General features: G+C 42.5%; 1 protein-coding gene across 10 annotated transcripts in view; it reads left to right on the top strand.

The window, feature by feature from the left end:
• The window catches only part of Ptpn13 (protein tyrosine phosphatase, non-receptor type 13), a 174,295-nt gene that overhangs the window by 71,550 nt on the left and 77,232 nt on the right, over positions 1-25,513 (top strand). For 5 of the 10 annotated variants that reach the window (NM_001100789.1, XM_087584019.1, XM_087584015.1 and 2 more), the window contains 3 exon segments: positions 8,580-9,125; positions 22,626-22,721; positions 23,784-23,865. In NM_001100789.1, coding sequence (NP_001094259.1) covers positions 8,580-9,125; positions 22,626-22,721; positions 23,784-23,865 — 724 coding nt within the window. 10 annotated transcript variants of the gene reach the window in all.

Raw genomic sequence — 25,513 nt, 5'->3', positions numbered from 1 at the left:
ATAGCTAAAATACATACTTTACAAGGAGGTTCTTTCCAGTTTAATTGAAATAAATGGGGGCACACTCTGTTAAAGCTTTTTATATTCTTAAATCTTTTTTTTTTGTTTGTTTGTTTAGTTTTCAAGACAAGGTTTCTCTGTGAATCCCTGTCTATCCTGGATCTCTGTGGACCAGACTGACTTCTAACTCAAGCAATCCACCAGTCTTTCCCTCCTGTGCTCTGGATTAGAGAGCGTGCCGCTTCTGTCCTGATTTTCTTAAGTCTTTTATCTGTAGCTCTTCACTCAATGTTCATTCCTCTGTGTTTGAATTTGAGCAAACTGTGCCTTCTCCAGAAGGAGAATATTTGTGTCTTCATTGTAAAATTGGATGCTTACGATTGGTGACAGTCTGAGTCTGTGAATGGAGCTCAGAGCCTCCTGAAGAGATCAGAAAATCTCGTAACCATTGCCTTTTATCCTATTAGGAAAAGGTTGATACTTTATTAAAAAGAACGGGTCTAACTTATGGGACACAATGAAAGCAGTGTTAAGAGGAAAACTCATAACTCTGAGTGCCTCCAAGAGGAAACTGGAGAGAGCATGCACTAGCAGCTTGACAGCACACCTGAAGGCTCTAGAACAAAAGGAAGCAAATACACCCAAGAGAGTAGATGACAGGAAATAATCAAACTCAGGGCTGAAATCAACCAGGTAGAAACAAACAAACAAAAACCTACACAAAGAATCAACAAAACCAGGAGCTGGTTCTTTGAGAAAATCAACAAGATAGATAAGCCTTTTTTTTTTTTTTCTTCTTTTTGTCAGAACTGGGGACCGAACCCAGGGCCTTGCGCTTGCTAGGCAAGCGCTCTACCACTGAGCTAAATCCCCAACCCCGATAGATAAGCCTTTAACCAGACTAACCAGAGGGCATAGAGAGTATATCCAAATTAACAAAATTAGAAATGAAGAGGGAGACATAACAACAGAATCTGAGAAAACTCGGAAAAATCATCGGATCTTACTACAAAAGCTTTCAGCAAAACTGGAAAATCTGGGTGAAGTGGAAAATATTTTAAACAGATACCAGGCACCAAAGTTAAATCAGGATCAGATAAACCATCTAAACAGTCCCATAACCCCTAAAGAGATAGAAGCAGTCATTAAAAGTCTGCCAACCAAAAAAAGCCCAGGACCAGATGGGTTTAGTGCAGAATTCTATCAAACTTTCAAAGAAGACCTAATACCACTACTCTTCACAATACTATTCCGCAAAATAGAAACAGAAGGACCACTACCCAATTTGTTCTATGAAGCCACAATTACGCTTATACTTATACCACACAAAGGCCCAACAAAGAAAGAGAACTTCAGACCAATTTCCCTTATGAATATCGATGCCAAAATAGTCAATAAAATTCTTGCAAACCAAAACCAAGAGCACATCAAAAGGATCATCCATCATGATCAAGTAGGCTTCATCCCAGGCATGCAGGGATGGTTCAATATACGGAAAACCATCAACTCAATCCACTATATAAACAAACTCAAAGAAAAAAAACACATGATCATTTCTTTTGATGCTGAGAAAGTATTTGTCAAAATTCAACATTTTCATGGTAAAAGTCTTGGAAAGATCAGGAATTCAAGGCCCATACCTAAACATAGTAAAAGGAATATACAGCAAACCAGTAACAAACATCAATCTAAATGGAGAGAAACTTGAAGCAATCCCACTAAAATCAGGGACATAGACAAGACTTCCTGCTCTCTTTCTACCTATTGACTATAGTACTTGAAGTCCTAGGGGAGCAATTAGTCAACAAAGGAAAGTCAAAGGGATACAAATTGGAAAAGAAGAAGTCAAAATATCACTATTTGCAGATGCTATGATGGTATACTTAAGTCACCCCAAAAATTCCACCAGAGAACTCCTACAGTTGATAAACAACTTCAGCTAAGTGGCTGGACATAAAATTAACTCAAACAAATCAGTAGCCTTCCTCTATTCAAAGCATATACAGACTGTGAAAGAAATTAGGGAAATGATACCCTTTACAATAGTCACAAGTAATATAAAATACCTTGGTGTGACTCTAACCAAGCAAATGAAAGATCTGTATGACAAGAACTTCAAGTCTCTGAAGAAAGAAATCGAGGAAGATCTCAGAAGATGGAAAGATCTCCCATGCTCATGGATTGGCAGGATTAATATTGTAAAAATAGTCATCTTGTCAAAAGCAATCTAGAGATTCAATACAATCCCCATCAAAATTCCAATTCAATTCTTCACAGAGTTAAAAAGAGCAGTTGCAAATTCATTTGAAATAGCAAAAAATCTCAGGATAGCAAAGGCTATACTCAACAATAAAAGAACTTCTAAGGGGGAATCACCATCTCTAACCTCCAACTGTATTAAAGAGCAGTAGTGATAAAAGCTGCATGGTATTGGTAGCGAGACAGGCAGGTAGTTCAGTGGAATAGAATCGAAGACGCAGAAATGAACCCACACACCTGTGCTCACTTGATCTTTGACAAAGGAGCTAAAACCATACAGTGCAAAAAAGGTAGCATTTTCAACAAATGTTGGTTCAACTGGTGGTCAGCATGCAGAAGAATGCAAATCGATCCATTCTTATCTCCTTTTACAAACCTCAAGTCCAAGTGGATCAAGGACCTCCACATAAAACCAGCTATTCTCCAACTAATAGAAGAGAAAGTGGGAAAGAGCCTTGAACACATGGGAACTGGGGAAAATTTCCTGAACAGAACACTAATGGCTTATGCTCTAGGATCAAATGGGCCCTCATAAAATTGCAAAGTTTCTGTAAGGCAAAGGACATTGTCAATAGGACAAAATGGCAACCAACTGATTGGGAAAAGATCTTTACCATCAGATAGAGGGCTAATATCTAATATTTACAAAGAACTCAAGAAGGTAGACTCCAGAAAATTAAACAATCCTATTAAAAAAAATGGGGTGTGGAGCTAAACAAAGAATTCTCAACTATGGAATATTGAATATAGCTGAGAAGCACCTAAAGAAGTAATGTTCCTTAGATCACAAAATAACACACATGGTATGCATTCACTGATAAGTGGATATTAGCTCAAAAGCTCAGAATACCCAAGATACAATTTACAGATCACATGAAGCTCAAGAAGAAGGAAGACTAAAGTTTAGATGGTTCAGTCCTTAGAAGGGGGGCCAAAATACTCACCAGAAGAAATAACAGAGACAAAGTGAGGAGAAGAGACCGAAGGAAAGGCCGTCCAGTGACTGCCCCTCCAGGGCATCTCTCCCACATATAGTTACCAAACTTAGATAGTATTGGCTGATGCCAAGAAGTGCATGCTGACAGGAGCCTGATATAGCTGTCTCCTGAGAGGCCATGCCAGAGCCTGGCAAACATAGATTCAGATGTGTGCAGCCAACCATTGGACTGAGAACGGAGTCCTCAATGGAAGAGTTAAAGAAAAGATTGTAGGAGCTGAAGGGGTTTGCAACTCCATAGGAAGAACAGTGATATCAAGGAGCCAGACCCCCAAAGCTCTCCGGGACTAAACCACCAACTGAAGAGTACACACGGAGCGACCCATGGCTCCAGCTGCGTATGTAGCAGAGGATAGCCTTAGGGGGGCATCAATGGGAGGAGAGGCCCTTGGTCCTGTGAAGGCTGGATGCCCCAGTGTCGGGGAATGCCAGGGCAGGGAGTTGGGAGTGGGTGGGTGGGTAGGTGAACAACTCTTAAAAAAAAAAAAAGCAGGAGTCTAGGGTAGGATATTGGGTTTGGAGTGGAAAGGGGATAACATTTGAAATGTAAAGAAAATATCCAATAAAAGAAAAGAAGAAGAAGAAGAAGAAGAAGAAGAAGAAGAAGAAGAAGAAGAAGAAGAAGAAGAAGAAGAAGAAGAAGAAGAAGAAGAAGAAGAAGAAGAAGAGCAGACTTCTATGGGAAACTCCTGATCTTTGATTTCATTATTTTTCTCAAGAGAAGTTAAAAATCCTCTCTTAAGTAGGTAATCATATGCCTAGGGAAACAAAGCAGATACAGAAAAGAGAAAGAAAATTTGATTTATTCTGTTTTTGAGAAGAGCTCAGGAAAGTTCAGATGGGTTAGCTTACTGATCCTGTCATCTCTAAACCAGGGGACATTGAGTCAGACCCCTGTGTTGTAGAGGGAGGAAATGTGAAACATGGAGATTGACCGACCGGCCCGGCTTATGGGCTGATCTCTATCAAAGTCTCTTGATAGTAGTCTTTCTGCCACATGATGCCGTCTAAGCTGGACTTTTAAGTTTTCTAATCAGTCCCCTCGACTATCACTCTCTCAGAAGCTATTTTATATGAAATTATAAATTTGAAACAAATACGAAAGTCTCTTATTGTTCTGCTACAGAGTAAGGTGTGCAAAGCTAATGAAGTGCATATTCACACACATAAGTACAGGTATATCGTGTAAGGGATCGTCTTTATAGTGAGACAGTGTGCTAATGAGGGCAGGTCGGTGTGCTCTGCTAGCACAGTGGAAGGAGAAACTGTCAGGGTGAGGAACTGTGCCCCAGTGACAAGGCTGTCATGCTTCATTGGTGGCTGCAATGCTATTTATTGATAGCTGAGAAAAATACTGTCAGTAACATGCACACGTTTGGAAGCATTGGGAAAGCAGTCAGCTGGTGTGCATTTCACTTAGTCTCAAGAACTGACTAGCAAATGGTGCTGCTGTTACCAGCACGTGCTCTTTGGCCAGCAGACATGGGCTCTAAGAAGCCTAGCATGCCCGCGTTTTTTCTCACTCATATGGTAGGTTCTAGATTTGAACTCACATTTTAAATTACTAGATTAGTGAATTTTCCCCTAGTGCCTTAACATCATAAAGCATATGTTGCCATGTTATGTCCTTTATTTAGTAAGATTTACAGTTTTTCAGGATTATTATTTTATACCACATCTTGTATTTTACATGAAGAACCTTTTATTAAAAACAAAACAAACAAACAAACAAAAAAACCCCAAAAAACCTTTCACCCCATAATGGGTAAATGAGGCACCTCTGTGTCTGGTTGTGCAGTTGAAGACCTGGAGAGCATCGTTAGCATGACAAAGTGTGAGCATCGTCTGGCCAGACAGGAAGGAGTATTTACTTTAAAATATTGGTTTAAACCTTTGGTTTAAAAGATGACGTGTTTGGGTCAGCCGACATCTGCTTTTACCGTGTGCTGTTTCCACCCTACCTCAAGGACATGTCTCTGTTTCATTCTGAAATACAAATAAAAGCAGTCAGGGGCAGAGCACTGCAGTAACAACCCCTTGGCTTTGTTGTACTTAGCCGCAGTGGGTTCTCCCCCTTTGACATTTCCGAGACTCATAACTTTGTATCTCTTAGACTTCTGCATCAGGTCATTTTGTTACACGGATCTCCTGCTTGCTTCACACCTTGTTCGCAGTCTTTGCCCAGTGCCCTCAGGTCTGTCACTCCTCTCCTCATCTTTCTTCCTTCTCAGACCTTCTCAGATTCTGTCTCACTGTCTTTTCCATGCTCCCACTGCTCACCAACAATGCTTCAATCATGAATTGATACCGTCTTTTATATGGAATCATTGTGTGAGACTTTAAGTCTGTGACTGTCAGCAGATAGGATTTGAAAACTTGAAGAATGAATTACACCAGAATTAAATTTGACAGATTTGTAGAAACAAAATTGTGACTATCTTTTAAGTAGTTTTTTTATTTTCCCTGTGTATTTTAGTGTGCTTTTAAATACTTACCTTTATCTTATTCATACGAATGTGTTTTGTTTGATTTGAGACTGTCATATTTCATCTATGCCACTCCTGCCTCCCCCCCCCCACATTCATGACCTCTTTCATTATAAATACTGTTACATACATACATACGTGTGCATGTGCACAGGCACAGTCTGCTGAGTCCCTGTAGCATTGGCCATCTTTATGTGTGTCCAGGACTGACTACTTATAATTGGATGGTTTATTTGGGACCCTGTCACTGGAGGAAACTGATCCCCCAATTGATCGCCTAGAGTTCATCTCAGGACAGGATTTGTGGATTTCCCTTCCGTCCATGTTGCCATGTCAACCAGTATTGTCAGGAGGCCAGGATTAGTCAGACAAGCATATGGCTGGGAGTTCATGGTTATTTTCTTATGATGTCTAGGGACACTACCTAGTCGAGTGGTGGCCTTCCTGGTTCCTGGCTCTTACTATATGTCTGCCCCTTCTTCTGCGATGCTCCTTGAGCCTTAGGTTAAGGGTTGACGTGTCAGTTGGGGGCTGGACGCCTCACAGGCATACCATCACCACACACCTTAAGAAAGTAAGTTTGGAGTTTTTAAATCCCAGTTATCAAAAAGTTACTATTTAAAGAATCGTTAGTAAAAATTTATAATGCAAACACAAAGTGTGGGGTGGGCGTAGTTCTGAACCTGATACTCAAGGAAACCCAGCCTTTGGAAAACCATTGGAGGATTAGGGAAAATCTAGAATAGGTTGAGTAGCCTAAGCAGGGAAGACACTAGTTATGCTTAGTGAGGGCTGGCCAGGCACGGCGTGGCCAGGCGCTGACCCAAGCAGGGGAACGAGTGAATAAAAAGTAAGGCATTGCAAGACAGCGGTCAAGGGGAGTGCTGATGGGAGCAGTCTGTCTTGGTTTGGTTTGTCTTCTGAGAAAAATTTGATGGTATTTCTGTGTTAATGGCAAAAGTTCAATAAAAGGGGAGAGATACTGGCACTGTGTGTGCACAGCAGAGAAGTTAAGCAAAAACAAACACTTTTGGTAAAGTAAACAGTGAGGGAATCTGAGTAAACTCAGATTACATGCTGGGGCTTGGCCTCCACTGTTGGGAAGCATCATGCTTTGAGACAAGAAGGAAAGTATTCTTATGTGAGTGGGTGGGTAGCCAGAGCCACAGGAAGGTGCTGTTGCCTTGGCGGGAAGTGAGGTGGGATCACCAGCTAAACGACAGTGAAAGTGGCAGTTTGAAGAAGACCATTGTAGAAGTGAGTGAGTTTACTGTTAACACGTATTACCAAGCGACGGAGTGTTTGAGCACGAATTTGTGGTGTCCTTTTCCTGCTCAAATTTTCCAAAGTGTGTTTGCTTGCCTAGACTCTAGGGACCAGAAAGAAAGAGGACGGCTGCATTTATGTGTGGCTTGTGACCCAGAGTCCTCTCAGTTCTTTTATTTTTTAGTTCTTTTCTGTATTTTCACTAGGTTCCAAGAATGTCTATTTTGCAGTCATTACAATTTTAAATTCAGTATGTGGTTTGTGTAAGAATTTCACTTACCCCTAAAGGACTGTGTCACAGCCGTACAGAGAGCTTTCCAACTTAGATTAGAAGCTAGATTTTATTAGAACTGCCTGGGTGAGCTGTAGTATCTTTCCTAATGTCCTCCAGTATATCAAATAGGGAAGCCATCTGTTGTTACATTTAATTAGATCCATGTTCACAGAGATGTGAAATAAACAGCATGATGTTTGTGTTATTTACAAATGTGCTTTTAAATTTTTAGGGCAAATTTGTTATCAGATAATTAAAGCTTACAGTTATTACTGTGAAGAGACAACTGATTGCTTCAGATGAGTTTGCAAACTCAGAAAGATCTAGTCATAATTATATAGCATATTTGTTTGCGAAAAGAATCACAGAATATACCGGAGACAGTTGTCAGGGTTTTAGGTTGTAACTTTAAAATATTTTCTACATTTTTTTCCAGTACTGACTGGATAGATCCATTTTGAGTGCCGAATGTGTGGATTTAGGTAATTAATATAGCTGGATGGACATTTCTGGTATGTCTCAAACACCATAAATACCTGGCTTTAACTCTACTGAACTATAAAGGTGAAGCTAAATTTAGTATTGCAGCTAGTGTTAGTCTGCATGATAATCTGTCATGAAAAACTGGATTTCTTCAACAATTTCAATGGAAATGATCTGGGTTTTAGATATAGTGAAGTTTTCTAAAAACATATCTAGTTACAGTATAATCTTGAACTCAATAATTGCATGCATTACAAATTTTCTTCCTATGCAGAACAGAAGCAATTCTGGTTTTTTTTTTTTTAAACTTATGTATTTAAAAGGTCAGAATGCACCAGGACTTCCTACTTTGGAAACACATGTTTAAGTATTTAGAAACCGAGAGCCTATTTCAGGCATCATATTCTCCTAAATCATTTCATAAATAATTGTGTTCTACAAAAGTCGCTGCCATTTACAACTTAACTTCATTTTAAACCCAAATCGTTTACCTTTGGTGGTAGAAATACTACTTCAGTGTCACTCACGTCGTTTCCTAGGAGGCACTGTGGCACAGTATAGCTCAGTGGCTGTCTTCTTGCATGTACAAGGGCTTGGGTCCAGTCCCCGGTATCACAAAAGTACAGCAGAAAGAACCATCGGCCTCGGGGATGTGTGTGTTCAGTGGCCGTGTTCCCACCCTCGGCATCCCTGAGGCTGTCTGTCTCCCACCCTCCATTGTGGAGCTGGCAGCACTCTCCGTGTCAGCGTGGGTTTCGTGCTGGCTGATCTTCTATCGATTCTGCGCATACATGATAGATTCTTATCATTCCAGGAAGAAGCTCCACTTCTGACGCACTAGACACACACAAGGCTCCACTCTCTCAGCAGACCTTTCTTAACAAAGGGCTTAGTAAATCTATGGGATTTCTGTCCGTCAGAGACACACAAGAGGAGGAAGATTATTCCAAGGAAATTCCCTCCGATAATAATTCCAGGCATGAAGACTCTGAGCCTTTCTCCTCCCCTTACCAGTTCAAAACTAGTAGTCCACACATTGACGTACTCTCTAAGAAGAAGACCTGGGCTTCGTCCATGGACTTGCTCTGTGCGGCCGACAGAGACCTTTCTGGAGAGATTGGAAGGTACCAACACTGTGACCCTGAGACAGTGATGGGACGGACGTCGATCACTTCTAGGAAGAAAGAAGGACGGTACTCTGACGGAAGCATTGCCTTGGATGTCTTCGGCCCTCAGAAAGCAGAGCCAGTGATCCACAGCCGAGAACTGCCGGCTTCCTCCGCTGTTTCGAGCGCTTTGGACCGAATTCGAGAGAGACAAAAGAAACTTCAGGTTCTGAGAGAAGCCATGAATGTAGAAGGTTAGTAATTCTCTGTTTGTCTGAGAGATAAATGAATTAAAATATTAAACTATCCCACCAGTCTGATTTCCATGGCCAGGTCTTTACGTCTAGGTCACTTTGACTCCTGCCTGTTTCTGTTCACTCTCTGATCAAAACTCCAACCAGAGTGAGTGCTACAGAGCCCTGTAGCTGGATGCTCCCAGGCCCCTCCCAGCGCTTTAAATCTGCACTCCTCAAGGGTCAGGCAGCTTCAGGTATGTGCTGTCTCTTTGGAGGCTCCTGGTGCTGAGAGGCTGTGGATGGCATCCAGCCATCAGCCAGCTAGGCTCTCCTAGCTAAATAGCATGGCATCCAGCCATCAGGGTGAGCGAGCTGTGCACTAGGAGGGCTCCAAGTCGACAGCTTCTAGACCAGGACAGGAAGAGCTGGTGTGAAATAACCTTTGAGATCGACGTTTCCCAAAGCATGGTATCTCTGTGTGTAGATCTGAATAAAGTCAGTCTAGACTTTTCGTGTCTATAAATCGAATGATCTTCCCTAGTCTGAGTTATGCCACCTTTAACGTAGACCTAACAAAAATAGATTAATTAGATAATGCAGGCACGTGATTAAACAGGTTATTTTTAGTTTGAAGAGTGTAAGATTAACTTGATAAGTTAGATAATGGTCTCACCATGTTACCTTGGCTAGTCTGGAACCCGGAGATAAGCTTGCCCCAAGGTGTGCACCCCCACACCCACCACATGTTAGATCTGGTCATTCTGTGGTAAAGCTGTTTCCAAAATATTCAGGTCACAGACAAAAAGAAAATCAGTACATTGAATTGAGTTGAATTATGTTTGAAATATGTGGGTAGTGGCTATTTTGGCAACCTTTATGCAAGAGAAAAAGTGGGTAGGCAATTAAACATCCATACAGACACACGCTCATACACAAGGACACATAACACACACACACACACACACACCTGCCCTGGGACTCTTAGGCAGATCAAGCTGGCCAAATCTGGAATGCATTTGAGTATGAAAGCTTTGCAGCTTTCCCTGTGTCTTGGTCATAACTGTGTTAGTCTTTGTCATAGACATTTGAAAAGCACTTTAGAATAAGGAGTGCCATACTTAAAGGCATAGCTGTCTTCTCTGTGTGCAGAGGGGTGCTTGTTCATGTGTGTGCAGATGCATGTGTATTTGTGTGTATCTGGAGGCCAGAGATCAACCTTGGGTGTTGTTCCTCAGGAGCTAGCTACCTTTTCTCAAAAAAGACCTCGATTTTTAGCTTCATGTATATGTGGGGAGTGTGGATGTCATAAACTTGAATGCAATACTCAGAATCCAAAGGTGTCAGATCCCTTAGAACTGGGAGCCATTACATAGGGGCTTGGGGCCAACTTGGTTCCTTGGAAGAAAGAATGTGCCCATAAGGGAACCATCTCTCCAGCCACCACCTTGTTTTCTGAGACAGGGCTTCTCACGGGATCCAAGGCTCTCCAGGGGAGAGGTCTACTGGTCTCCTTGTCCTCCCTCTTCCTCGTGCCCAGGACCCCTGCCCACACAGAGTGCTGGGACAATACGTCTTGTCCCCAAACCTGGCTTTTACATGGTGCTCATGCGTGCACAGCAAGCACTTGACCAGTTAGCTGCCTGTGCCCCCACCCCATAACCATCTCAGGCAGTCAGTTCAGTGCAAGCATTCCACAGACTGCCTTCTTTCTGCTAAAGGCCATATTGCAGTATTTTTCTTTAACTTAGAAAGTACTAATTAGTAAAGAATCTAGAAATATGGAGGAAATAATGGCTATTTAATTGATGTTGCAAGCTTGTGTGTAATATGCATCTTATAAAGTACTAGCCAACTTTATGAGGTAATACAGTACATTCTTTACGTGTTTGTGTGAGTGCTTCATGTATGTTTGCCCACCATGAGTGTGTCTGGTGCCTGTGAAGGCCAGGAGAGAGCATCAAGAAGCAGAGGTACAGACAGTTGTGAGCTGCCACGTGGGTACTGAGAACCAAACCCAGGTCCTCTCAGGAGCACCATCGCTCCTGCCTGGAAAACTGTCCTTCCAGCCCTGGTGCTATGCATTCTTGATCTGAATTGGTTTTGAATCTTTCAAAGATGGAAATTAAAATTATAGGTTTGCTCACTATATCAGTTTTAGCTTTTAGGATTGTGACAGCACAGAGCGGGCACCTCCTGTAGCTTAAGAGGCTGGGCTGTGCCTGAGAATCATTGCCACCCCCTCTCATTGGTCCACAGCAATAGCTCACACGGGACTAGAACTGCCTTTGTGCTCACAAGACATTACAACTGTTAGTCACACAGATGGAGCTACTACACGCAGCCTACAAACGGTGAAGATACATACCTGCAGATGAGTATTTCTGACACTTAGGATGAGCAATCATTTCTCAGTGTGAACATTAAAATAAAACCATATTATTTTGGATATGATAGCTCAGGCTTTTAATCCCAGCATCTAGAAAGGAGAAGATGGCAGATTTCTGAATTTGAGGTCAGCCGGTCAGCCCTGTCTACCTAGTAAGTTCCAGGCCAGCCAAGGCTACCTAGTGAGCCTCAGTGTCAATAATAATAATAATAATAATAATAATAATAATAATAATAATAATAATAGTAATAATACCACCATGGAGCTGAGATGGCAGAGTGGCTAAGAACATTTGCTCTGTGTACAAAGAAACAGATTAATAAAAGCAGATGTTGTAAGGAGCTGGGTGTGGACATGCATGCCTGTGACCTCAGTGTTAGGGGGCAGAATCGTACAGATCCCGAAGCATGGCCAGCTTAGCTGAAGCAGAAAGCTTCCAGTGTGGCCAGAGACTCTGCCTGAGGAAAGTATGGCGAGAAACAGCAGAACAGGCACCTGTTGTCTTCCTCTGACCTACCCATGTGCAGGCACACGCTCACATACCTGCCTGCATGCACTGCATACACCCTCCCCCCACAGACACATGCAACGTGCGCCCATGCACACACAGACAAGAAAAAGAAATAGTGTCTATGTATTGGCTTTCAAGGAATATTTGCCTTAATATTTTGCAAGTTAATATTAGTATGGATTAGTAAAATTATTTATCTTTGAACCTCGGCTTGAGAGTCAAAGAGATCAAATATGAATGGGATGAGAAGTCTTAAATTGTACTATGGTTATCAGCATAATATATTCGTTTGAGTAAGTGACTTTTAATTTGACTACCTATATAGTAAAATGTATCCAGCATGCGATCTACTTGTGTCATCATGGAGTATGTCATGCTTTAGTAGAACTCAGATACGCCAACTTGAGTCTAAAACAGGTATTTCCTTGAAGATAACTAGCTATACAAACGTATAAGTAGCTAATCCATTCTACCCAGATCTTGAAATTTTATGTTCCTTAGAATATATAAACAGGAAGAACAAGCTTTCTTTCTTAAAATTACAACATGCTTTGTTTAATAACTAGACGTTTTCCATTCTGAATCTTTATACTGTGAACTGCTGTCACGGAAACCCTGCCTGTGTTTTTCCAGAAGATATTTTAAAAACCCCATAAACAAAACCTGAGACTATGGGTTTGTTATGCAAATGCTTACATCATCGTGAATAAGCCGCTAGTATTATATTTGGAAGTAGCAATAACTGACGCCTGCTTTACTAGCACGTTATTTGTGGGAACATTTGAGGTATAGCATTCCAGAAGCTAGAATCCTGACTGGTCTTTGGTTTGGGGCCGACTGGTTTTCGACTGGGCTGTTTCTCTGCAGATGAGGTAATGGACACAGCTAGACAAACAGAAGTGCAGAGGATGTTTTAACTAGTGCACAAAGAGAGAGGAAAACAGAAATCAATCCTGTTTGTCTCGCTGAATTCTCAGGAAAACGGCGGCTTTATGTGTGACAAGCCAGGCAGAACAGTCTGTGTTGCTAATGTACACACTATTTATATTTGTGTATTTCTTCCATAAATATTCATAGTTTAGGGCATTTAAAAATAATCTATTCAGTCCTTTGTGGTCTTGAAACTGACAGCTGCTAATGGATTTCAGTAATTTTAGGATTAGATGACGTCTTAGGGTACATCTTTATTCAAACACTGTTTGGGGCTTTAATAGCATACCCAGTATCCCAGATCTGACTAATAGCTGAGTTTCTGTCAGTTTCTGTCAGGTGCTTATTTCTTTCACGGATTTCCACAGTTCTGGCTTGAGATTTTCTATTGTTAGTCCACTTAAGAAAAAAAGTCCTGGGGCTGGCAATAGAGTGGCGTCCCACACCCACCTTCTTAGGTTTGGTCTCCGGTACACTCAAAGGAAAAGGACTGAAACATAAACAGAAAGATGATTTAGAGCAACCTAACAGAAGTGAAATTGCCACATTTACATTCTGTTGCGTTGTAAGGAGGATCACTGAACTGACAGTCCACACAGGACTCTTCGACTGCCGCCCTTCTTTGGTGCAGACCCATCCTCCGGAAAGGGGTCTTTATTTACCTCAGTCAGCTCCGTAGACCTCAGCGGGGTTGACCATTCAGCTCGCCTGTGGGGTTTGATCTGCAAAGAGTCTGGGTGTATTTGACTCTGCTCATTGCCCAAGGCTCATACAAATGACTAAATAAAAATGACTTGACAAAAAGAGATACATGATATACTTTTTACAGTCAACCTGTTTCCAACCTGGGTGTCTTGAACCTGGTCATAAGATTCTTCCATTCCTCATGCAGATTTCAGGAAGAGACCAGATACATTGTTAAGAATTGTTATTGCCTGGGAACTTGGACCCCTAACAAATGACTGTCTCTCCAAAAGTGGATACAGTTTAATATAATGGAACAGGGTAGCATTGGGAAAGAAAGGCTGGACAGGAGACTGGGTTTTGCCCGCAAGCTGCCCTCCTGTGCCAGGGCTGAGACCCCATGGTGGCTGTGCTCTACTGTCCTGGGTATTCCATGAGGTTCTGTCATGGAGGAGCATTAGAGGCTAGTCCTGTAGCTGAAGCAACGAGGAATGGACCTGTCAAATGCAGTGTTTGACACTGAGCACTCCAAATTCTCTGGGAACAGTGAGAATGTTAGATTCAACAAAGATCCAATGAAATTATAATCAAAGTTTAAAGATCATAAGTTATCACTGTCAGGGCAACATTTAAGCTTTCAGCTAGCTGTCTACAGAAAGAAAGCCAGACAGAAGGCCCAGGGTTCTGTGATTAAAAACCAGTTTTAAATTTCATGGCTTTTTCTTTACTTTTTAAAAGGGTGAGCTGCAGAGCTGGCTCAGTTCTTGCTGGTCCTCCCGAGGGTCCAGGTTCATCCCCAAATGCCCACACAACAGTATGAAAACGTAGCTCCAGTTCAGGGGGTCCGATACCGACTTTTACTTGGTGGATAATGCACACATTCATGTGCACGTAAAACACAGACACACATAACACAAATAAAGGGGTATTAAGCTTCCTTACCTTTATTTTATGTTTGAGTGTTTCCCCCGCTCGGATGTATGCTTGTATATAGCACATCTGGTGTAGTGCCTGCTGACACCAGAAAAGGCCATCGGCCTTCCTAAACCTGAGGTTCCTGGTCATTGTGAGCTGTCCCATGGGTGCGGGAAACCCACCCACACACATTCCTCTGTCAGGGCGTCTGGTCTCTATCCCCAGGCTCTTGTCTTCACTTCTGCAGGAGACTGCTTCTGATCTGTCCTGGGGTCTTCCTTCCTTAGTGCCAGAACATTTTCATTTCTTTTTTTTTTTTTTTTTTGGTTCTTTTTTTCAGAGCTGGGGACCGAACCCAGGGCCTTGTGCTTCCTAGGTAAGCGCTCTACCACTGAGCTAAATCCCCAGCCCCACATTTTCATTTCTACTTTCTGGACTTCGCCTTAATAGCTGTGAAGTTGTCTAGTTGTCACCAGGACTCTCTGACAGACATCTCTTGTGTTGTGATTACCATAATGGATTCTTCACTATGGGAGAGCGATAAGGAAGCTGGAGTGTGAAGTTCTGCCAACAGTCAGAGCCACACTGCAGTTTGCATAATACACAGTGTAGAGTGGTTGGGGATTTAGCTCAGTGGTAGAGCACTTGCCTAGGAAGCGCAAGGCCCTGGGTTCGGTTCCCAGCTCCGAAAAAAAGAACCAAAAAAAAAAAAATACACAGTGTAGAAAGGACAGATAATTCAGTCTTCTACAGAAGTGCCAGTTAAATATCATTATTTAGCGAGCTATGTCATCAGTCCACTTCAAAATTAGTCATTGTGTCTTTCAAGTATCACGACCCCTGGTCCTGGCCCAGTGTTCCTTGTCGATAGGTCCGACATCTGTTGGGCAGCTGGAATTCATAAGCACCTAGTGTTAATTTTGAGGTTTCAACATTTCATTGGAAAAAGTTCAGTTTTCAGTCTTTTACTTGATACTTACATTTAAGAAAACCAAAGGGATGAGTTCATAATGCTGTCATCCCCAGAATGAGAATTATTGTTTGCCTAACATGTTCTTGCTGGTATCAAAATGCTAGTTATGAACTATTTGTTTCTCTACCTTATTTCTAAGTAAAATAAAAAGAAAGTAAGTAAAAAAACAAAACAAAACAAAACAAAAAAACACACAGATTGTTATCCCAAACCATTCTGTGAGGTAAAATAATAGTTTTAAGCCCCTATTGCACTGGTAACTGGTCCATAAGAGTAAATGCCAGCAAGCAGGAAAGTTATATTAGTAAGTAGCCCATGGATTCTAGATACCAATGACATTACTAGTAAGTGGCCCATGGGTTCTAGATACCAATGACATTACTAGTTAGTGGCCCATGGATTCTAGATACCAGTGACATTACTAGTTAGTGGCCCATGGGTTCTAGATACCAGTGACATTATTACTAGAGTTCTCCTGTTACAAATGGGTGTCATGTATGAATGAACATGTCGGTTGGAAAGAACAAAGGGTGAGAGGTGTTTCCAGGGGCTGGCACATGGAGCAGGACGGCCAAATGCTGGAGATAGTGTGTCTGCACGTTCTACCTTAGGGGCTGAGAGCCACATGAGGCCAGCCTGCGACTGCCGTGTGCTCAGGAACTGCTTTATCTTCCTGACACAGCCACATTGGCCAGGGGCCACCACAGGCCAGTGTGCCCACATCGTTTTATGGGTATCAGAAGCATTTATGGGGCAGGAAGAGCAAAATTACTCTTTGGTATAAGTCACGATAAACTGACCATAGATATTTCTCTTAATTTATCAAATGGGGAAAAGCATTTTCAAACAGTGGGAGCGGTGGGAATGCAAACTCTCTTGAATCTGTATGGCTAGTAACCACCAAAACAGAACAAACTGTTTTGTTCAGAGAGCAAGTGTGGACATCAAATCTAGCCTTAGAGATTCCGGATATCCTTCTTCTCAAACCTTATCTCCAGGGTTAGGCTTTGCACTTCTCACGATCATCTCTCAGGGGCTGCTAGAGCACATTCTGTTTATCAGAGCACAGTACGGTGCAGAATACTGGGACCCAGGAAGCTCACGAGAGACACACACGGTCTCTGGTCTCAGACGTCACTCCTGACGTGTAAGCACAGGTTCAAGACCCAGCAGGGCAACTTGTGCTTCTCTGCTGATGGATTACTGAACTATTTCATTTTCTGGGCCTTTTTCTTTTAAGAGGGGGAGGAACTAGAAAAGCAGTCACCGTTTGTAATCGTGAGAACAATCAAGTGAAAGAGTTTCATGTGAGCCCAGAATCATACGCAAATCTTCAGACTCAGCGTGTGATGCCACAGTGTTCACGAGGGCATGTCAGGGATTTCAAGCACTTAAGTCACGAGGTGTGCTATTGCACTAGCAGAAATTGTGAGTCTTTCTTGTAAAGAATGAGATGCTGCCTGTTAATTGCTGTCAGTGAAGTCAGTGTGACCATAGAGTGGCTATCAGTTCTGTTCACAGTATGAAGCTGTCAGTAAAAGGTAAAAAATATTCATACTATGCTGAAGCCTTGTGAGCAGTTCAGGACACTCTTCCTTTTGAAAAAGTGCTGTATGCAGGATTACAAAATACCAACATTCTCAAAGTCCTTCTTCTCTAGTGCCTATTTGTCTCAGCGTTTCCTACTGTACAGATGGTGTGTGTGTGTGTGTGTGTGTGTGTGTGTGTGTGTGTGTGTGTCTCACAAGCACACTTTGGTGACTTTGATCTCGTCGTGTGCCTTTCACTGTTCTTAACACTGTGATGACTTCCAGAACTTCATCTACTGTGTCTGGAAACTAAAAAGGAAGCTCTCTGAAGGATGAGATAGTTTAGAGGAAATGGACCCTTGAATACCAGTTTCTTCATTGAACGTTTTGTGTGCACATTTTAGTAGGTGACAGAGATTATAAACCAACAGATGAGGTGCAGAGCAGTTTAACGCCCCGAAGGTGAGCACAGAGTCCTGCTACAGGGAGAGTGTGGTGAAGATGGTGGTCACATGGGAATCTATAAAATGCTATCTAGTTGTGTATACTGTAGGTCCCCGGCATAGGATCACAGTTTTCATTCAGAAGACTTTATAATATGCTGTAAATAACGTTTTTAGAAGGATCTTTTGGTTTTTTGGTTGTGAGCCTATCCTTTAACGCCTGAGCCATCTCTCCAGCCCCTTTTGGCTTTTTAAAATGGGTTGAGGTTCAGGGATGTAGCTCTGTTGTTAAACATTTTGGGGCATGAATGACAATTTCAGTTCAGTCCCAGGAACCCAAACAGAAGCAGGACATCGTGGTGCACGTCCACATTCGCAGTGCTGGGAAAGTGGGGACAGGCAGAGCTTTAGGCTCACTGCCACCCAGCCTAGCCAGATCACCGAGCTCTAGCCTCTATAGGTGCATGTGCATATGAGCACATATATGTGCCTGTGAGCACATACATGTGCATATGACCATGTACATGCACATATGAGCACATACATGTACATGTGACCACGTACATGTGTATGTGAGCATGTACATGTTCATCTGAGCACAAACATGGGTATGTGCACGTATATACACAAACACAAAATGGTCTGATACCAGTTAAATTCTGGTTGGTATTAAGAAATGTATATATGGCATTTATGTTTTTTTCTATATATTTGGAGAATCTCATAATAATTGGGCTTTTTTTTCTTAATTACCCAATTAATACTACACTCCTAGGATCTGAACCAGATCTAAAGTGCAAGAATTACATGGACAGAAAACATCTCCACTTGCAGTGGTGCACGCCTTTAATCCCAGCACTTTTGAGGCAGACTGACCTCTGTGAGTTTGTGGCCAGCCTGGCCTGGTCTACACAGCAAGTCTGAGGACATCCAAAGCTATAGAGAGAGACCCTGTCTCAAATACTGAAAAAACTAAAACACAAACAAAAAACCCCAGAGATAAATATTAGTAGCATTTGGGTCATTTAAAAACAAAGTGTTCACCGATGCTAGGAAGCCTCACCAAAAATTTTGTCCTACCTGCTACAGACCAGAGCAGAGAGTGACACCGGCATCTTCCCGGTCCACGCCGACTGAAACTTCTAGGCATGTAGATCATCACAGAGCCAAGAAGTGTTATGGCCCAAGTGGACTGTAAGGTGGAGCATGGGCTTCTCCATTCCTTGTAAGATGGCCTTGACAAAGGACATGTAGTTTTACATTTCTGGAATGGTTAATATTGTATTTAATTTAGAAAGGGGGAAACGTGCTTACAAAGGTCACAGCTTTTTACTGCTGTTGTAAGCGAATATCTGGTAAATTGTGATTTATAGCTTTAATCTATTACAGACCTTTTTTTTTTTTTTTTAAATAAGCATGGCTGAGTAGATTATATTGTGTGGGAATTTTAATCTAGTAATATCTAGCATGTTATTACATGACAGAGACGTGCCTGACTTGGGTGACACTCGGAATAGAAGCTCACCGAATTAATCCCTTCCATTTCAGCTAATAGAGCTCTTGCTAACTTTCCCCCTAGTTGCCTTACCAGACAAAGGTAGTCATCTAGAAGGTTTCTAGAGAGCCAGGCCTTCAGCCATATTCATCACATAGCGTCATCCCGTCCCCCCCTCCCACCCCCCCAGCACCTGGGTGGGCTCCTGAGAACACATTTATGGGCAAATGCCTATGAAGAAGTTTTCAGGAGGGTCAACAGAGTTGCTTTTGTCTTGTAGAAGGACCTGTGGCTGAAAGGAAAGACAAAGCAGAGACTATAAGCTACAGGAAACAGACACAAAACGGGACCCAGCAAAAGGAACTCAGAATAGAGATTTCTTGCGGCCATACCCACATTGCAGAAATACTTCAGAAGCTGGGAATTCAAGGGCTGCTTTAGATAGCTCAGAAGCTGCTCCTGTCTGAGGCACATTGTTTGAGCGTGAGAGCCCTCTCTGGTCAGTTTATTGAACAGGTTCATGGCTCCTTCCTCCCTCGCTTTGTAAGATAGAAGAACTGTATCGTCTCTAAGTCTGGGTCCTCTCCTTGGCCTTGCTGGTTTAGCTGTCCTGAAACTTGGAGCTCTGGATTTATGATTTGCTTCCGGTTCCCTGGAAAATTCCACAAGCTTTTAGTGTGAGAGGTTGTTAACAATAAAACAAAAGGACTTTGGTGCCTATGAATGACACAGTTCTTCTTTCATAACTATTTAATATATGCACAGTTTATCATGTTATTAAGTATAAAGTGGTATTAGGTGAAAGTTGTTTCCGTTGAAACTGCTGGTTTTGTTTGTTGTTGGTTTTGTTTGTTTGTTTTGTTTCGTTTGTTTGTTTTGTTCCTCCACGGCTCTGACAAATCACATTCATATTCAACCAGAGAGTTTAAACTCTTATTTTACCACGAGATTTCTCTGTAGCAGGATGCCATCTTTTACAGAGGATTAGGAAATGCTTCTCAATTCTGAAACCTTTCATATTGGTTACAGTATTATTTAATACTCATGCTGACTACACGCACGGCTGGACAGTGTCCTCATCGGCTATGGCATGCCTTGTTCTTCAACTGTCTGTATCCTAGGAATGCCCGTTTTAGTTAGTTTATGGACAGTCATATGTCTTCCTCTTATTTGTTTAAGGTTCTGTCTGTCTGTCTATCTGTCTGTCTCCCCTTCTCCTTCCCCCCCTCTCTCTCCTTCCCAGCATTTTGCTCCTGGTGCCACAAGCCTGGTGTTCCCTCTCGGTTCCGTTTAACCACTCCATTATTAATTAACTTTGTTTTCCTTTAATGTCTCTTGAACATCTTCCAGCACAAACAAGACAACTGAGCTTCACTAAAATCCTAGCCCTAGGGCCACAGGAAGATTTTCCGTGGGTTTCACCGTCCCTCATCACAGTCACAGGATAAAGTGTCCCTGGGATCAGGATTCTAACCACTGTGCACCCAGGACACAGCTAGCTCTTTGTTACCAGGCATCGTGCATCCTGAGATTTCCTCCTTATTTATTTTTACCTTTTCCCTAGCCCTCCAGTTCTATTAAGATGGACCTGTTTCCTTTTCATGAAGCCTCTCCCTCTGTGGTTTTTCCATCTCTCCTCCCCCTGGCTCATTTCCCATCATCAGTCTTTCTGACAGTCATCTGCACCTTCAAAAATGGGCTTTTCGAGAACCACCCGAAAACCACGGGGCCAAAAATGCTCACTTTCCTCCTAACCTACAAGACACAGCAACAATGGGCTTCGCCTTCTCAGTCCTTACTGTCCCTCCCCCTCTGACCCTATCGTTCAGTTTGTGCAGTGAAAAGTGACTCTTTTAAAGGTCCCCTTCACGTGACCCCTGATTTCATCCATTGACTCAGAAAGTGTTCTATGCTTGACGCACACTGGGAATACACTGGACAGAAGAGGAAGCTCACCTGTTTCTTGTGAAAGGCTCAGTAAGGGAGACAGTGGGGATGGAGGCCCAGCGGGTAGTTAAGTGTCCAGTTCCTGCTTAGTTTACAGAGTAATAAAGAAAAGCTGTAATGTAAAGGAAAGGGGGAGGGGTGCATTTCCAAAAAGAGGGACGCCAGGTGGTACCCAGCATGCACTTGCAGGAAGTTCCTAAGGGCTACCCAGCATGCACTTGCAGGAAGTTCCTAAGGGCTACCCAGCATGCACTTGCAGGAAGTGCCTAAGGACTACCTGGCAGCAGGTTTGGTGATACAGGTGAAGGATTTGTTTGGGGAAAATGTGATGAGCTTTCTATATGAGTTTAGTTTCTACATTTTGATACAGATTCTTGAGGGATAAGTTTGGGACTGTGAACAAAGCTTTGTACTTTCACGTAAATTCTCACTAGCGGATCCCCACCTTCAAAATAGGAAGAGCGACTGCTACACAGTCTGACATGGAACAGAGGAGACAGCCTTTGAGTAGCAACCTGGGGAAATTAGGAACTGTCCTTTGAAGGACTTGAGTTGTAAGGAATCTGAGGTTTTAGATTAAACGAATGGAAACATCAAATTAAAGAATTTGGGTGCCATGCCCAGGTTTCCCGATCTGGTAAGCCATGTTTTGCATACTGAGTTACGTGTGAAGCAATCCCGCAGAAAGGCTGTTAGAATAAGAGAATCCGGACATGATGGATAGCGCCCTCACAGGACAAGGGGATGGGACTGAACATGGGAGGATAATGCCCATCACAGGGACAGTGAGGACGAAGAACCAGGAGTGTGGCAGGTCATAGCTGGATAGTGCTTGCCACAGGAACAATGGGGATGAGGGTAGGATGGGACCAGAGTATTGAGAAAGCAGGGTGTGGGGGCCAGAGAGAGGGCTCAGCAGTTAGGAACTCTAGCTGCTCTTCCAGAGGACCCTCGGTCAGTCCTAAGCACTCACGTGGCAGTTTACAAATTATCTGTGTAACTCCGCCCCTGGAGTTATACGCCTTCTTCCGGCCTCTAAGAGTTCCAGGCACACATGGCGCACAGATATGTATGCAGACAAGACACTTATACATACACATTAGGAAAGGGTTTTTTTAAAAGCGGGATTTCCATTTCAGTCCACGCTTGCCTCTTAGGCCTTACTTAGCCCCTTTCAGGGCGCGTCCTCTGAACACAGGAGGCCATCTTGACTGCTCTCTCCTCACTCTGGCAGAAGTGAGAATCCTGTCTTGCACTGTGCCGTCGTACACATATGTCTTCTACATAGTAAAGTCTCTTAGGCCGCGCCCTTTGGTGTTTGATCCCTTATAGTAAGCACCTAACAGAAACTACATGTGACATCCTAAACACAGTCATGAATGTTGCTCCTGTAACATCCAGTCTGTCCTAAGAGCTTTGAGTGTAACCGCATGCGCTGTTCCTGTGGCCCTCCCACAGGGCTGGGTCGCTGGGATCTTGAACTGCTTTCTTACTGGCATCCGAATCTGGGCAGTGTGCTCTGGAATGGTGGATACTCCTCCGCAGAGCGCCCCGAACCAGAACCTTCCTTCTCATTGTTCAGATGCAGTCAGTCTAGTCGGTGGTAAAGTTAAAGCAATATGTAAAAGTTCAAGACTGACTATGTCCTTTTAAAAAATCGTGCCGCATGTCTAATAAACTTCCTCACTTTTAAAAATTGTTTTAGAGCCAGTCCGAAGATACAAAACTTACCACAGCGATCTGTTCAGCACTTCCAGTGAAAGCCCGTCTATTATTTCCTCGGACTCAGACTTCAGGCAAGGTAAGAGTCATCCGGTGCGAGCAAAGTACCCTTTCTAAGAAGTAACTATTATTGCTTTTTTAATGCCATTTAATGTTGTGGGATATTTGATTACACTATGAACCCCGAGATTGTGTTACTTACTAGAAAAACCTGATGCTTGGTTGTGGGGCTGCTCAGCCTTACCGCACACCTTTTGTCTAAGAGCTTTCTGCTTGAATATTGTAAACAGGATTAAATAAAGTCAGCTGGAGGTCAAGAGGCAGAGCAAGCAGCCAGTTATCAGGAAGCGAATGTAGGGTGGTTAAGAAAAACCATAGAGAGTAAGAGGGAGTCAGGAGAACAGACAGACAGACAGACAGACAAGGAAGTAGAAGAGAGGGACATTCAGTTTAGAGGGAGTTTTTTTCTTGTTTTTGGGTTTTGGGATTTTATTTGTTTGTATTGCTTTGTTTTGTTTTGTGTGAGAGATGGGCGTTCTTGCTTGGGATGTCAGCTGAGAAGGAAGGCCATCTGGGTGCTTTCTCTGCCTCTCTGAGCCAGCAGCCTCCCACCCCAACATCTGACTCCTGAGTCTTCATTGGTAAAATCAATGATCGAGAGTTTGTTTAAAAAAAAAAAAAACCCACAACTTAAACAAAAGTTGTCAAAATGTTAAGATTGCAAAATGTTTCCTTTTAAAAGTGTTCTATCACGTAATAAAATTTTTATAAACAGGGACGACATTATTTCATCATATAGGGAGGAAGTCACTGTCTTTAAAACTTAGCGTGACTAGCCTGGCATGGTATGGGGAGGCAGAAGCAGGCAGATCTCTGTGAGTTCAAGGCCAGCCTGGTCTACAAAGCAAGTTTCAGGACAGCCAGGGCTACACAGAGAAACAACATCTCAGAAAGAAACAAGAAAACAAAGAGCAAGAACAAAAACTAACATGAGCCAACCTCACAAGACGTGTATACCCTGTCACTCATTTGAGACTTTGAGTCGTACAAGTTCCTTTGATGCTAAATGCCTGAGTTTTAGATGAGATTGCTTCCATATTTTTATCACTTCTACTGTTGTTATATTTTTATTCACAATTAGTGAGAAAAAGCGAAGCTTCCAAGAGGTTTGAATCCAGCAGTGGTCTTCCCGGAGTAGATGACACTGTCCAGTCACGACCCAGGTATGGCTTTGGAAAGTGCTAACTGCTAGTCCCAGTCGGTTGGTTTTGGTTTCGTTTGGTTCTGTCCTGTTTGGTTTGGTTTTCATTAATTACAGTTGGCATGTGACTTCTTAAATTGTCAGAAAAATAGATATATAACAATCGAGGTTAAGACATGGTGCTAAAAATCTGTGAAAACTGTAAACCTTTGTTTCTAAAATGCAAATAACTGATTTCTACCTTGAAAGGCGGGGGCAGCCTCGGGTATTCAGCGTGAAGTGGTTGAATGATAATTAGATAACCGCTGTGTGAACCATTAAGTAAGACGTTAATTACTCACTGGTTGGCTCACCGAGGCTCTCCGCCATATTTCTGATGCCCCTTTGGGCTGTGTAGTGCTCAGCTTCGAACTGAAATACTTGACAAGTCTCTTATGAGATGTTAGTGTCTGTGCTAGATCCAGGGCAGTTGTGTAACAGTCACGTGAACCCCACTTCGTTGAAACCGAAAGAGCTCTCAGGCAAGTGCTCGGCGTATCAATGTATATCGTGGGCACATGGACACAGCTGCCTAAACACAGAACGCTGACTTGAGATTTGTGAAATACACTTGAGATCCAACATTGGCCTGGAAGTGTATTCCCGAAGCATGAGAACTCTAAACTCACGGTTTACTTCAGGTGCTTTTGATTCTAGGGGAATCATCCAGAAAATTTTAAATATGTGTCCCTTAGCTAATGAATATGCCAGACACCGTCCATACCTGTAAACTATTAATAGACCATGTAATCCTGGCCGTGTGAGTAAAGCAGGTAATCATCGCTGTGGTTCAGATCGTCACGCCCATGTACTAAAACAATTACTACTTAATGGCCCACATTCTTTTCTTCCATTCTTTGAATTATCTGTAATAGTTTTTCTTCACAGAAAATAATTTTCTATGAACATAATGGCATTTTAATTACTACTTTGTTATGATGAACTATTATTATTATTATCATTATTATTACTATTTTGAGACAAGGGGGAGGCAAAGATAGTCTGTAGTCAGTATTTCATGCTTTCTTGAAGAATCCCAAGCATTGGAATGTGTAGTAAGAAGCCAGGGTTAAATTGCATTACACTCTGCCCTGAGCCCAGGGAGACTTTTTTTAGGACTCTCCTCTTTGATAATGTCTGATTTAGAAAAACTAAATACTCAGCATCCCCTTTTGGCTTCAGTGAAAGAAGTAATAGAGATAACAATTAGAAAAAACACCGAGCTTGCGTATTGACTCAGATCCCAGCCTGTTATTTAAGGAAACATTTTTTCAAAACAATTAAGTCATCTTGGAAACTGTGTCTGTTTTCTCAATAACGAATCTGAAACCCGTGAATCATGAGAGACTTGATTTTGCCCCTCTTGAGTTTTATGTAAGAAAATGTGAACAGTGTAGGGCCACCTTAATTTGCCAACCCATGTTTTAAGGGTAAACTGTCTTTGGGGGACAGGCTCTATCTGGTGCTCACAGGAACCAAATTAGAAATAAATGTGGGGGAGAGAAGTCTGGGGCAAGGTGGCCCTACAGTGCACATGGGCTGTCTCACCTCCTGCCCACAGAAGTACACACTGGCTGAGATACCGTCAGAGCCCCTAGAGCGCAGGCTCTCCTGTGTGTGGGCCAGCATTT

The sequence above is a fragment of the Rattus norvegicus genome, chromosome 14 (genome assembly GCF_021556685.1).
Source record: "Rattus norvegicus strain SHRSP/BbbUtx chromosome 14, alternate assembly SHRSP_T2T, whole genome shotgun sequence".
Classification (NCBI taxonomy): Eukaryota; Metazoa; Chordata; class Mammalia; order Rodentia; family Muridae; genus Rattus; species Rattus norvegicus.
The sequence above is the reverse complement of the archived record's forward strand: the minus strand, read 5'-3'. Positions and strand labels throughout refer to the sequence as shown.